Source organism: Triplophysa rosa, linkage group LG23 (genome assembly GCF_024868665.1).
Source record: "Triplophysa rosa linkage group LG23, Trosa_1v2, whole genome shotgun sequence".
Taxonomy (NCBI): domain Eukaryota; kingdom Metazoa; phylum Chordata; class Actinopteri; order Cypriniformes; family Nemacheilidae; genus Triplophysa; species Triplophysa rosa.
In genome coordinates, this window is record NC_079912.1 from 12,375,048 (window position 1) to 12,387,209 (window position 12,162).

A 12,162-nucleotide genomic window follows, 5' to 3' on the forward strand; every position below is an offset into this window, starting at 1 on the left:
CATTAACTTCCTAACAAACCCCCCAAATTGTGCAACTTTGATAACTTAAATCCTGTCATTTATAAATAAAACAGTCGTTTTTGTTTGCATTTTTACAATTTAATGTACAGTGGTATGCCAAAAAAACACGTTAGATAAAGCAAGAATACAGTGCACTGGAGACAGACATCCATTTTTTGCTCAAATCTCAAAGTAATTTATAGCATATCACAAAGGATCATGTGTTATTCAAATGCCGTTGTCTTCATTTGCACCGAACAACTACATTACTGTCAAAGGACGTAACTTCTGGTTTTGCTGATGAAATGTCTGGTTTATATTTCTCTTGGCTTGAAGTTAAGAGCTACGCTGTTTATGCAGAATCGCTGGCCAGTTGGATCAGGACCATCATCAAAAACATGGCCAAGATGAGCATCACACTGCACAAACAAAATCATATGTTATAACGGTATGCTTTGCGATCAGATCAGTTTATTTCAACCCAGGTTTTGAATTTAATAAGTGGAACTATTACATTAGTTAATGGGCACACAGCACAAAACTGTTTGACATCATTGTCTCCTATACTCACATGTTTACAGATAACCTCTGTTCCAGTGCTACCAAGTGAGTTGTCAGGACGACGGACAATATTGGCATGACTTTCATCCTTTTCCCATGTCCCATGAGCCTCATAGAAGGATGGCCAACCGGCTCCAGCATCATATTTAACCTCTGAGCTGTTGGAGGCAAAACCAAATCTGCTGAATTGTTTTCAATCATATTATGTACAGAATATATTTAATTTAGTTTGTTTGATATAAATTAAATTATTAATGGTCTAGTTGAAAAACATCCAAAACATTTCTCCTATTTCAAAATGATTTTTAGGACAGCTATCACTGTCACCAATCGATTGAAAGCTTACCTAAAAAGTGGGGAGTCACAGCATACACAATGGTACATGCCCACCTCATTGTGATTCAGGTAGATGCCACTGAACGGCTACAAAATAAACACAAGGATTTGCATGGGGTTCTTTTAGAAAATAATAAAATAGCCAACATTTCGAAAGTTTGTACACACCACTTCTGTGCCTTTTTCTCTCGTTACAACATACTGTTCTGGAGTCAGCTTCCTTTGCCAGTCTGTGGACCCATGGTCATAACGTGTCAATGAGAGCAAACCTGTACAAAAAATAATAATAATAAAACATTTACAGAATAAGTGATTTTTTCAGAGCAGATGTTTTACAGGGCACATGCATGAGGCAAACGACTGTAAAACAAAGCAATAACTAAACTTTTTTTTACTTTTGAAACCCCAGTGACAGTAACCTATACATTCGTTTTGTCTAAATCTTGTTATACATTATGATCAGCCAGACATTAGTTGTCCTGTGCTAGTCAGTACAAAGGTTGATTTAAGCCATTTCTCATCGGACGTTTCCACATACAAACCACGTGGAATTTGTTTATTTTGGGGCCTTTCTCGTAAACCCACACCATGGAAAACACTTTTGAGTAATCAGTAATTTTGAGTAAACTGCACGACCGCAGCATCTACTCATTATATAGGCTACTTTGCTTTTATAAATTGCGCGAACGCGAACTAAACACTAATAAAACTACCACAGTAGGAATATCTAGCAGATGGTGTTAATATTTAAAGTCAAATATAGATGGAAAATTAACCTCCCCTACCCGGCGATGTAGAAATCGGCCGAATCCCTACAAATATCCTCTTCTTTGGTAATATTGATTTGACAGTTGCTCCATTGAAAAACACAGATGAGAAACGAAGTAGAAAACGTGACATATTTCTCGACATATCAGTGTATGCACTGGTGTGACTTTCTCGGAACTATCGTTTAACATAAGCGACTCATGAATAGACTGAAAAGAAGCAGAGCTCTGTTGTGTTCATTCCCTCTCTCACAGCTCGAGCACCTGCGAGCCGAAAGCAGCAGAAACTGGTCACAGCTAAGCTAACACACTTTATGGGTCACGGTAGTTTGGATCAAACTTTGCACATTGTCACTTGAGCAACAGCATATAGCGGGTAGAAGTTTTAAAATGTCGGCTTAAAAAAACAAATCAATTGTTGGTTTCTTTATTTTTCGTCTTATCGGTGTGTTCTCGCTCTTAAGATATATTTCATCGACTTTGATCTTAATAAGGAAGAGAAAACGTGACGCCTTATGTCAACGCCAAATGTAACAATATCTGAATTACATAGCCTGACGAAAACAACACAATTTCTAGGGGTTTACATTAGGCTACAAATAACTTAATGAACCAGCTTTTTACCATATGACCAATACAAAAGCTTTTATGTTGTGTGATTTGACCCTTATTTCAGTAAGATTTAAAGGAGTAGTTCACCTGAAAATGATAATTCTGTCATCATTTACTCAGGGCCGGGTTATCCAATGGGCATTATGGGCACAGGCCCAGGGGCCCATACGTGCTTGGGGCCCAAGAAAGGGGGAGAAAATGTTTTCGCTATATTCATTCTGCCGTGTGCCTCTCTAGCCGCACACACGCAAGTGCGCACACAAAATCGTGTTTCTAACGTACGCAAGTCTGTCTCTTGATTTAGTAACTTTTACAAGCCCTTTAGCAGCTTTTGTTCAGAAGCACAATGCGATAAATCAAGCGACTTTCCGATAAACTTTAGCTTTCAGTGGGAAAATGTTCCCCGCGAGCGCAAGGTCTCTCTTTCCCCGCGCAGGGATCGTCTCATTGAGCGGCAGGAAGTAGCACATTCCACAGGTGACTCCTGAATAAAATGAGTACAAAACAGCATTTCCAACAACCTGTCACTGTTATCGACTGTTTGAATGTGTAAACATGAACCCATTTCGTCTGTAAATATGCACATGGTTACCATGACAGAGGCTGTGTGAAAGAATATAGCCAAAATCGCCGCTTTTTATAGAAACTGAAAAGATGTAAATGAGAACGGCTTTGTTGTGAATATAAGATATAGGTTAAGTTAGAATACCCTCACGGTTGTCTTTAAAATCTTAAAAAGGTAAGAGTTTTTTTACATGTATCTGGTGTGTCTTCGCCAATAATTAATTTTATATTGATGTTGATCAGGTCTATCTGCCTTAATTTACCGATTTTTAGCCTAAATTATTAGAAAATCCAGAGTTTTACATACATTGCAAAATGTTTACTTACACAGACTCGTAACAGTATAACTAATATTCGTTAATGCCGTTTACCATTACACGCTTACATAAGAACGTGAGTCGCGAAGTGCTTGTTACACAAATAAAGTTGAACAAATTACTCTTATAGTATAATCATTGACAAAGTCTGCCCTTTTATTCTTAGAAAAATGAATATGTTTATGTATGTGGGGGGGGTCTACAAGACACTTGTGCCCAGGGGCCCCTGAATTCTTAATCCGGGCCTGCATTTACTCACCCTCTTGTGGTTTCAAACCTCTATGACTTTCTTACGCAGAACACACAAGATATTTTGAAGAATGTTGTTAACAGCCCGCCATTCACTTGCAATGGTTACAATAGAATTGAATGTGGTGCTGTGCTGTTCTGCCGAAGAAAAATACAAGTTTGAAATGACAAGAGGGCGTGTGAACGTTGACAGAATATTCATTTTGAAGGTGAACTACTCCTTTAATGGTGTTCTATGGTTCCTATCTGCCAGGGGCGGACTGGCCATCTGGCTTACCGGGCGTCTTCCCGGTGGGCCGCTAACGTATGGGGCCGTAATGGATGCATTGGCCACTTAGACGCACGTATTATAAATGCGAATGCACGCAACGCGAATGCAAAAGACACGTATGCATACACCCGCCCCAACCAAACCACCCCCGCCCCCGTCGACAGATTCGGTGGAGGCCTAAAATGCTCAGACCAGCCCTGCTATCTGCCATATAACATCCTATGAACAGAACCCAATACATGACCCACAGGGACAATTCCCAATATGACCATTAAATCTGTTAAAATGTCTGTGATGCTTTCTATTGTTTTTATTCAACAATGAGAGACAATGTCATGCACCAGTTTTGAAAATTCATTGGAACAAACTAAATCACATTCACTTCGCTTTCAAATAATATAATAAAAGATTAAATTATGTATTAACCCAATTCGCAGCTGCTAATTTTATATTATTTTATAATCAATCATTTTATAATTAAGGCACAGTTAACAGTTATAGTTGGTGCTGTTAAATGCTTTGATATGCTAGAGCTGCTGGTGAATTGCTTTTCATGAGGTTGCCAGGTTGGTGAATGAGATCTATGATGTAGTTCTCAGGCCGAGTGTAACCATAAGGTTTTTTTGGACCATTGATAAGCAGGATTTCATTCCAGGCACGATTGTATTGTCCTCTCAAAAGACTGCACCTCAATCCAATTCTATCAGCAAGAACCTAAAATGAATTGCAAAGTCAATCTGTTATAGACAGCATATACAGATGTTTCAATTATATTGATAAGAGCATCAGTTTTCATTTGAGTAAGAATTCAGAATTTTCGAGTAACAGACTCCAATGTGGTGATGTAAATTAAATGGTCAAATAATTTAATTTAAACCATCACATATAGTCTACTAACGTTTTATGCTGTTTCTAAGAATCTATGCATACCTTAAAAAGCAGTGCACTGTGAAAGTAGATGCCCTTTTTTATCTTTCCAATCGGAATAATGTTAGAATTGATTTCGAGCTTCAGTTTGCTGATGTGCAGTTCCCAAAGAAAGTCATGCAGTTTCTCTGGCTCAACCTGGCCACCCATCGCATCACAAACCAACCTGTGAGAAAATAACATCACCCGTCACATTGCCTTGCTTTGGTTGTTAGGAAATACTAAAAGAAGGTCTGTTTTAAGCATCGAAACATACACAGCTAAAGCAGTATACATCTTGGCATCATCCAGAGGCAAGACAGATTTGACTGCCTCTTTGACAAGGTTATGTAACTCAGCATCATACGGCAGCTTCCACCCTTCCTCCAGAACCACCTCCTGCTGGGGTTTAATCTCCTCTTCATCCTTCTTTTCCTCTTTTTGACCTTTTCCCTTCATTTTACTTAAGAAAAAGTTAAAGATATTACGAAAAAAAATGAGAGAAAGTTTTCTAGATAGATAAAAGTACAAGCGTTCCTGTAGCTTGACTGGTAGAGCAAGTTACTAGTAATGTCAAAGTCATGGTTTTGATTCCCAGGAAACCCATAAATAAATAAATTCATCAAATGTATAGCCTAAGACCTTGAATGCACTATAAGTTGCTTTGGATATTAGTTTGTGAGAAATGTAAAGAACAAACACACACATGGGTGTTTTACTGCTCCGTTTGCTGCTCATAACTGATGAGGTGCCAGTGTCTGTTGGACTGTCTTGTTTACGCTCATCTGGTCCTTTGGGAATCAATCTGTTGGAAAAGAAACAAAGAATGAAAAATTCTAACCTTTATGCAGTTAACAAGTAAACATTTACTTAAGCTAAGCTAAGCTATGGAAAAGCTGTTTCAAAGACCCCTGTGCTCACTTGGCAACTGATTTGGATGTTACAACCAAACCCATAAACCCAGAGATCGGCGCAGCCAGATGGCTCTCCTGTTTTTGCCAAGTGGTTGATGTCCTTAGGACAACATCATGTTGACCCTGGGACAACATTTAAATCAACCAATCAGATTTCAGAAATAAGTTTACAGTTTATTCTAAATTTAATCTTACAACCAGGATTAGGTGCTTCTAGAACATTGTTTTTCACTTATCATTTCACTCTGATTTTAGGATTAAGTTATGGTTAGGGTTTGGTGTGGGTTTAGGTTTTATTTATAAAAATGTTATCCTTAGGTCAACAAAATATGTTGCCCTCATCAACCACTTGGCAAAATCAGGTCGAGCGCATCGGAACAAGCACAGAAAACTTTTATAAAGCAAAATAAGTGTGCTGTTTGTAATTTCAAGTCTGAAAACAAACGCCGCTGTTTGGGCCTTCAGTGAGCATTGGGGGTTCAGTGGCAGAATTCCCATTTTTCCTGTGGGAGCCCTAGGTCACATTCCAAGCCAATGCATGCCAAAGAATTTCCCCTTGGGGCAAATTCATTTATCCACATCTATCTGTTGTGCAACAGAGGGGTATTTAATATTCAAGTGACAGTGTGCTGCTTTAGACCTAATGGTGTGGAAGAGGACAGACTGTGAAAGTCTTTATCCTTCACAGAGGGCTTGTTTCTCTCTGAAGGGAGATCAGAAGTTAAAAAGTGCTATTTGTATGTAAATCTAAATACTGGTGAAGTAAAGAAATAAGACGTTTAGTGTGTTTTTAAATAAATGTTCCTCCAAAATGAGGGGGTTAAAACTTTTTGCAAAGAGTAAAGTACAGTGGGATGTGAGAGTCATTTGAAACAGTAGGTTTAGATCAGATGTTGCAAAAGCATGACCCTTGGCCTTAACGTACTGATCTGGCGGTTTTCCATTAACCGCAATGATGGCTCGATGTTGGTTGACAGCCTGTTTTGATAGATCCTCTAAGGTAGGAACCTGCTGACCCATTCTTATCTGAAGAAAGAAGAGAAAGCAAGAGATGAATGTTAGAGACTTAGACAAAATCATTGATTTGTCGAACCTCTAGCATTAAAGATTTGGTTTGTTGACAATATTTTCGTTTCTACCTGTCCAGGGTCATAGAAGCCATCAGTGGTTATATCAGTGGGTGGCAGGTGTCCTGTCCGACTATACTTCAACGATAGACTGTTGTCCAGGAGTTTCTGCAGTGCTGCCTCACTTAACTTGCTTTTACGGTGAGATGACAAATTGATTTCCTGGAGTATCTCCAGAGCTCTGGAAGATTGTTAACACCAAAACAAAACAAATGGCTGATAATACGTGTCATTTGAATACATGAGAAATGAAGGCTATTTTAGAAGCAAATAATTTAAAAACATTTTAAACATTTTGGTTAAAATAAAAAATACTGTATTACAGTAATGAGAATACAATTACTATTATGAATAATGGGAATTACATTAAAAGAATGTGTTTACTTATAACGAAAATAATAAAAATAAAAAAACTTTGTTAATGGAATTAAAGGAACAGTTCACCCAAAAATGAAAATTGCATTTATTCACCCTCGAGTTTGTTCTGATGAACACGGAGAAAGATATTTGGAAGAATGCTTGTAACCACACAGTTCTTGGCCACCATTGACTATCATAGTAGGAAAAATGGCTTTATATATATTTTTTGTTCTGTTGAACACAAAATAAAATATTTTGAAGATTGTAGGAAAGCAAACCGTTCTGGGCACTTTTGACTTTCACTGTAATTCTTCCTAATATGGTAGACGATAGTGAAGAGCTGCATTCTTCAGAATATCTTTCTCTGTGTTCAGAACAAATAATTTAATCAGATTAGGTAAAACCCAAGGGTGAGTAAATGATGACAGAATTTTTATTTTTTATTTTTATTTCATTTTAAAATTAGCCTTTATTTTTATGTAAAACATTTTTTTTGTGATAAATGCTGAAATATTTTGTGACATTTGCCCAAAAAAGTAAATTCAAAAACAAGTTTCTAGAAATATCTGACACTGGTCCTTTACTGACATCTACTGGTTCTACTCCAAGTTAACAGTATCTTAAGTCTAAATTCCTTTAAAACCATATAAAAAAGGTATTGTGATACACCCATTTAAGGTATGAGTAATTATTCATACATTAAAATAATTCTGAGAGTTTATGCTCCTATATATACAAATAAAAATTTCTAAAAGGACAGTGAATTAGCATAAAAACATGCTCACCCTGCATTGCACATTTCTATGGCAGTTATTTCATCATTTGCACACACACTAACAGCCCAGCAGGCATTCCTCCGAACGTCGGCATTGATTGATCTGAGCAGTTTGATCAAATGTGACAGACCTCCAACATTTCTCAGCTGTACATGCAAAACAAGACAAACCAAACCAAACCAAACCAAACCAAACCACATGTATCACAGAAATGCCCTTCATAACCCTTACCCAGAAACTAAATACTGCTTTTCCTATGCATTATACGCATACAACTGATAAGCTGTGACGACTGCACAGACCTTTGAAATTGACCTCAGTGACATTACCTCTTGCCTGGCCTCTGCGTCACAGGCCAGTGAGGCCACAGCCTGCGTTGCACTGATGAGCGTGTGGTTGTCAGTGGAGTGTAGCAGTTCCACCAACGCTGGCATAGCTCCATGGGCAAGAATGCAGTTGCGCAACTCCTCCTGCTTTGCCATGTTTGTCAAGACCGCTGCAGCATGCACAGCTGCCCATGCGCAGCTGTCTCGCAGCTGTCGCACCAGAAGCTTGTCTCCCCCGGCGTCGTACACTGCACTGGACATGGGACAACGAAACTTACAGAACAAAGCGGTATAAAAACAGCTTTGTGCCAGCAGCTATTACTATTAGTTGAATAAGGACAGGTTTTAGGAAATAATTGGTCTTTTTTATTTATTTTTATTAAACAAACTTTTTATTTACATTTTTATGATGTTTACTTATTGTTTTTAGTCCAAGCGGGATTTTTAGTAATGCTGGGAACTTTAAAGCACTTTTCATTATAGACATTATTATTATATTATACAATGTTTGTTTATTGTTTGTGATGTCTGTATATGTAAACTCACAACACTGCAAATCAAATCTACCTTCGGGTACAAATAAAGTTGACCTGACCTGATACACGCTACTCTTAGTAATGATTAGTCTGTATTTTCAAGACAAGCACACTTGAAATTATTAATGTTGACTATATAATCTTGTTATGAACAGATGTTTTGAACATGAACTCACTATGCATTAAGCTTGTTGCTGTCGGTCAAACTGGATAGGGCCTCGGCTGCCGCCGTTCTTAACTCACTTCCCTCACTGTTCAGCAGTCGTACGATGAGCTTGATCGTATCTGAAACATACAGACCTTCATCATCTTTTCGGTGGAAATCTCAGTTGACACAAAAGGACAACACGGATCATTTAAACAAAAATGAAGTCAGATTAAATTAAAGAGAGAATTCAGAACAAGGTACTGCTTTTGATGCTTGGATTTAAATGAGATTACCCAGACTTCTGAAAGTTTCTCTGCTGGACAGGTTCTTGCTCACGGTTGCAACAGCTTGACATGTTGCTATGCGTATGTTGTCATTCTCCTGAGTAAGAAGGTCAGTGAGGGCCTTTTCAACATTTTGTCCGTGCAGGATTTTTCTGATTTCACCTTGATGACATAAAAACAATTAAATTGATATACAATCTGGATTAGTATACACTGCGAAAATATCATGTAACCTCATAATGCATTGAAAAACATTGTTAAGTGAACTTTATTACAGTATTTATAAAAGGAATGGTTCACCAAAAATAAAAATGTGTTTATTTACCCTTTTGTCATTCAAAACCTGTATAGGACTGTATATGTGTGGAACACAATAGAAGATATTTTGAGAAATGTCTCAGTGGTTTTGTGTCCATACAATGGAATACAATGGGGGCCAATGTTGCTTGGTTACCAACGTTCTTCAGAATGTCTTCTTTTGTGTTCGGCAGAGGACAGAAAGTCATACAGGTTTGAAATAACACAAGGGTGAATAAATAATGAAAGAATTTTCATTTTTGGGAGAACTTTCCCTTTAAGTGTCTGATCAGGTAGTTTTTTAGGGCACTTCTCGCTTTTTATAATAATCAAAATATGAAAGAAAAAGCTGATAAGTGTGTGTTTCCATACCGTTTTGTGCCACTCTTGCTATGGCTTTGACTGCATTAGCCTGCACCTCAGGCAATGTGGGTGTGATAACAAATTGCAGCAAGTGCTCTAGGCCGCCCATCCCCTGAATAAGCTGCACGGACTCGCTGTCTTCCAAACAGTTGGAGATAACCCTAAGAGCCACCCCATGCAGGTCATTAAACTCCTGTAGGGAGGAGATATACTGCTAGGTTATGATGCAAGCAGGTTGACTTTTGCCTTTAATGCCAAATTAGTTTGATCTTTTCGGCTTTGCATGAAGTTGCTAAAAATTCTCTATTATCAAGTCCATATCTTATACATATCATTTATTGCTTGTAATGTAAAAGACTAAGATATGTTGTCAAAAAGTGCTCATAAATAATTCAGATGACAACAAATGGCCTACTTCGGTTGCAAGGACCTCCAGGATTTTGTTAAGGCCCTGTGCATTCCTGAAGGCCACGAGGCTCTCACGGTCACTGGTGATGGTCTCGATGGTACGCAGGGCAAGTTGCTGGATAACAGGGAACTCTGAGCGCAGCAGATCCAGAAGCGGAGGGAACCCATTTAGCCCAGACACGGCCGCTCGATTCTGAAAGTCCTGAGTGTGCGTAAGGCAGCAAAGAACACAGATCAATTATTGTAACTGCATCTTTCTGGAATTCAAAAGCTTGAAAGACGGTCAAATGTCTATGATATAATTTTCAGAATACAAAGCATTTCAAACTCAATTTTTTCTGACATCAGAATTGCAAGTTTCATACATTACATCGCTTACAAATTCCTTTTAGCTTAATATACAACAGACCTTCGGGCTGCATCTAATATCTGTTGTCTTACTTGTACAAGATTAAAGATGCACTCTGCAGAATTCTTTTTCACATCAGCATCAGGGTTGCACAAGAGCCGGATGAGAGGTTCAAGTCCTTTATGCTCAAATATTTGGACTTTGAATGTGCAGTCGACAGACAAGGATGCCAAACACAACGTGGCGAATTCAAGCACCACGATGTCCTCTGTGAGGTGTCATTTAAAAATAGAACAAAAATATATATGAGCCTAAAAAAATCTCAATACTAAATTGGAAAATAGTCAAATATATAGGCCTACAGTATGTACCTTGAGGTGATAGTTTGCTGATAATTGCAGGCATCACATCCATTGTCTTCAACCCTTTTTTAACCTCACCTGTTTCAATGTAAAATCCTTAAATATAAATAAAAACCATGCCTCCAAACAATCTTTTATTCATTTATTTTATTTTTCTGCTGTACTTACAGTTAGAAGCCATGACCCCCAGGGCCATGATAGCTTTCTTCTGCACAATCTTGTCCTCGTGAGATATGAGGCGAGACAGAGGTTCAACTGCCCCCAAACCCATCAGAGAACTCTTATTCTCATCACCTAAAAATATAACCACAACAGCAAAACACACAGAGGTCAACAAAACAGCAATGCAGGGGAACATAGTGCACGCCTACCTCGGCAAAACTGCCTGAAAAAGACTAGATGATGTTGTAACCTTTTTCTGCAAATTTGTGGATGGCTTCCAAAGCTTTTGCCAACACATCCTCTTCGGGGGAACTGAGCATGAGGACTGCTGTTGCTGCATTCTTGCTCTCGATAGACAAAGGGTCGAACTGTAAGAATATCACTTCACACTGATTAAAAGGTAAACGTTTTGTTTTTCAAGCAAGAAGTGCACAGTAGGGGAGAAAACTGTTCTCACCACATCTTTAGGAAATGACTCAGACTCCTTTTTGACTTTTTTACCCATTCAGAGGTCAAATAGTTCAACCCACAAATGGGGTTTACTGTACAAATACCTAAAACAAGAACAAGTGAGAAATGCATTAAAATAAATAAGAATAAATTATTTTAATAACTAAAGTAAAATGTATAAAAAGTACGGTAATTTCCGCAAAGCACACCTGCTAAACTGAAAGCATATGGTCGGTGTGTTTGGCTTGCTGCTGTTGCTAGGAGACTAGTGCAATTTGTCGTCTCGCCTGAAGGTGGGGCAAGAATCCCTCTCATACTTTTACTCCCTTATTTGTTTGAATTTGTTTATATACCGTTAAAGAACAGTTAGGACAGCGTTAACATAATCCTGATTCCTGTCTTATTTAAATTATGTACAGATCATTTCATCGTTAAAAGAACTGGCACAGGTTTAAAAGTGGGAAATAATATTTTGTAAAAAAAAGAAAGAAAATTTCATTATATAATTAAAAACACTTCAAAAACACTACTAGGCACAGCACCAACAACAACGCACAATGCATGCTTCTTCCTAAAAAGAATGGCCTTTGGACAATAATTAATTATTTTGGCATCCGGTAAATCAATAGGCTATACCATGCGTAATTTTTTATTTGAATAAGATTTTGATCTAATCAGATTTTTAGGTATTTTTATAGAGCATTTACTCTATCTGAT

The 12,162-nt window shown here is 37.9% G+C and overlaps 2 protein-coding genes across 2 annotated transcripts; both read right to left on the minus strand.

Annotated features, from left to right (window-relative positions):
- Window positions 1-65: 65 nt before the first annotated feature.
- Window positions 66-3,812, minus strand: msrb2 (methionine sulfoxide reductase B2). Its single transcript, XM_057322503.1, has 5 exons — window positions 1,683-3,812; window positions 1,066-1,166; window positions 908-984; window positions 572-719; window positions 66-419 (listed from the first exon to the last, which is right to left on the minus strand). Exons 1-5 carry the CDS (start codon window positions 1,807-1,809, stop codon window positions 315-317), a joined length of 558 nt encoding a protein of 185 aa, XP_057178486.1. The 5' UTR covers window positions 1,810-3,812; the 3' UTR covers window positions 66-314.
- Window positions 3,813-3,854: 42 nt separating this feature from the next.
- Window positions 3,855-11,540, minus strand: armc3 (armadillo repeat containing 3). The gene is made up of 17 exons (XM_057322501.1): window positions 11,453-11,540; window positions 11,246-11,363; window positions 11,002-11,127; window positions 10,843-10,911; window positions 10,564-10,739; window positions 10,130-10,324; window positions 9,724-9,907; window positions 9,064-9,216; window positions 8,799-8,907; window positions 8,090-8,339; window positions 7,770-7,906; window positions 6,637-6,805; window positions 6,423-6,523; window positions 5,290-5,388; window positions 4,861-5,046; window positions 4,608-4,770; window positions 3,855-4,391 (listed from the first exon to the last, which is right to left on the minus strand). The coding sequence occupies exons 1-17, from the start codon at window positions 11,498-11,500 to the stop codon at window positions 4,188-4,190; spliced, it is 2,487 nt and encodes an 828-aa protein (XP_057178484.1). The 5' UTR covers window positions 11,501-11,540; the 3' UTR covers window positions 3,855-4,187.
- Between the last annotated feature and the right edge of the window lie 622 nt (window positions 11,541-12,162).

Excerpts from the sequence above, each read along its gene's own strand:
- msrb2 (XM_057322503.1), bottom strand. The coding sequence starts at position 1,809 with ATGTCGAGAAATATGTCACGTTTTCTACTTCGTTTCTCATCTGTGTTT. Across the intron at positions 985-1,065 it reads GAGAAAAAGGCACAGAAGTG|CCGTTCAGTGGCATCTACCT; the intron begins GTGTGTACAAAC and ends TTTATTTTGTAG. Across the intron at positions 720-907 it reads TGTGACTCCCCACTTTTTAG|CTCAGAGGTTAAATATGATG; the intron begins GTAAGCTTTCAA and ends TGCCTCCAACAG.
- armc3 (XM_057322501.1), bottom strand. The coding sequence starts at position 11,500 with ATGGGTAAAAAAGTCAAAAAGGAGTCTGAGTCATTTCCTAAAGATGTG. Across the intron at positions 8,908-9,063 it reads AGAAACTTTCAGAAGTCTGG|ATACGATCAAGCTCATCGTA; the intron begins GTAATCTCATTT and ends TGTATGTTTCAG. Across the intron at positions 6,806-7,769 it reads ATAGAAATGTGCAATGCAGG|AGCTCTGGAGATACTCCAGG; the intron begins GTGAGCATGTTT and ends ACAATCTTCCAG.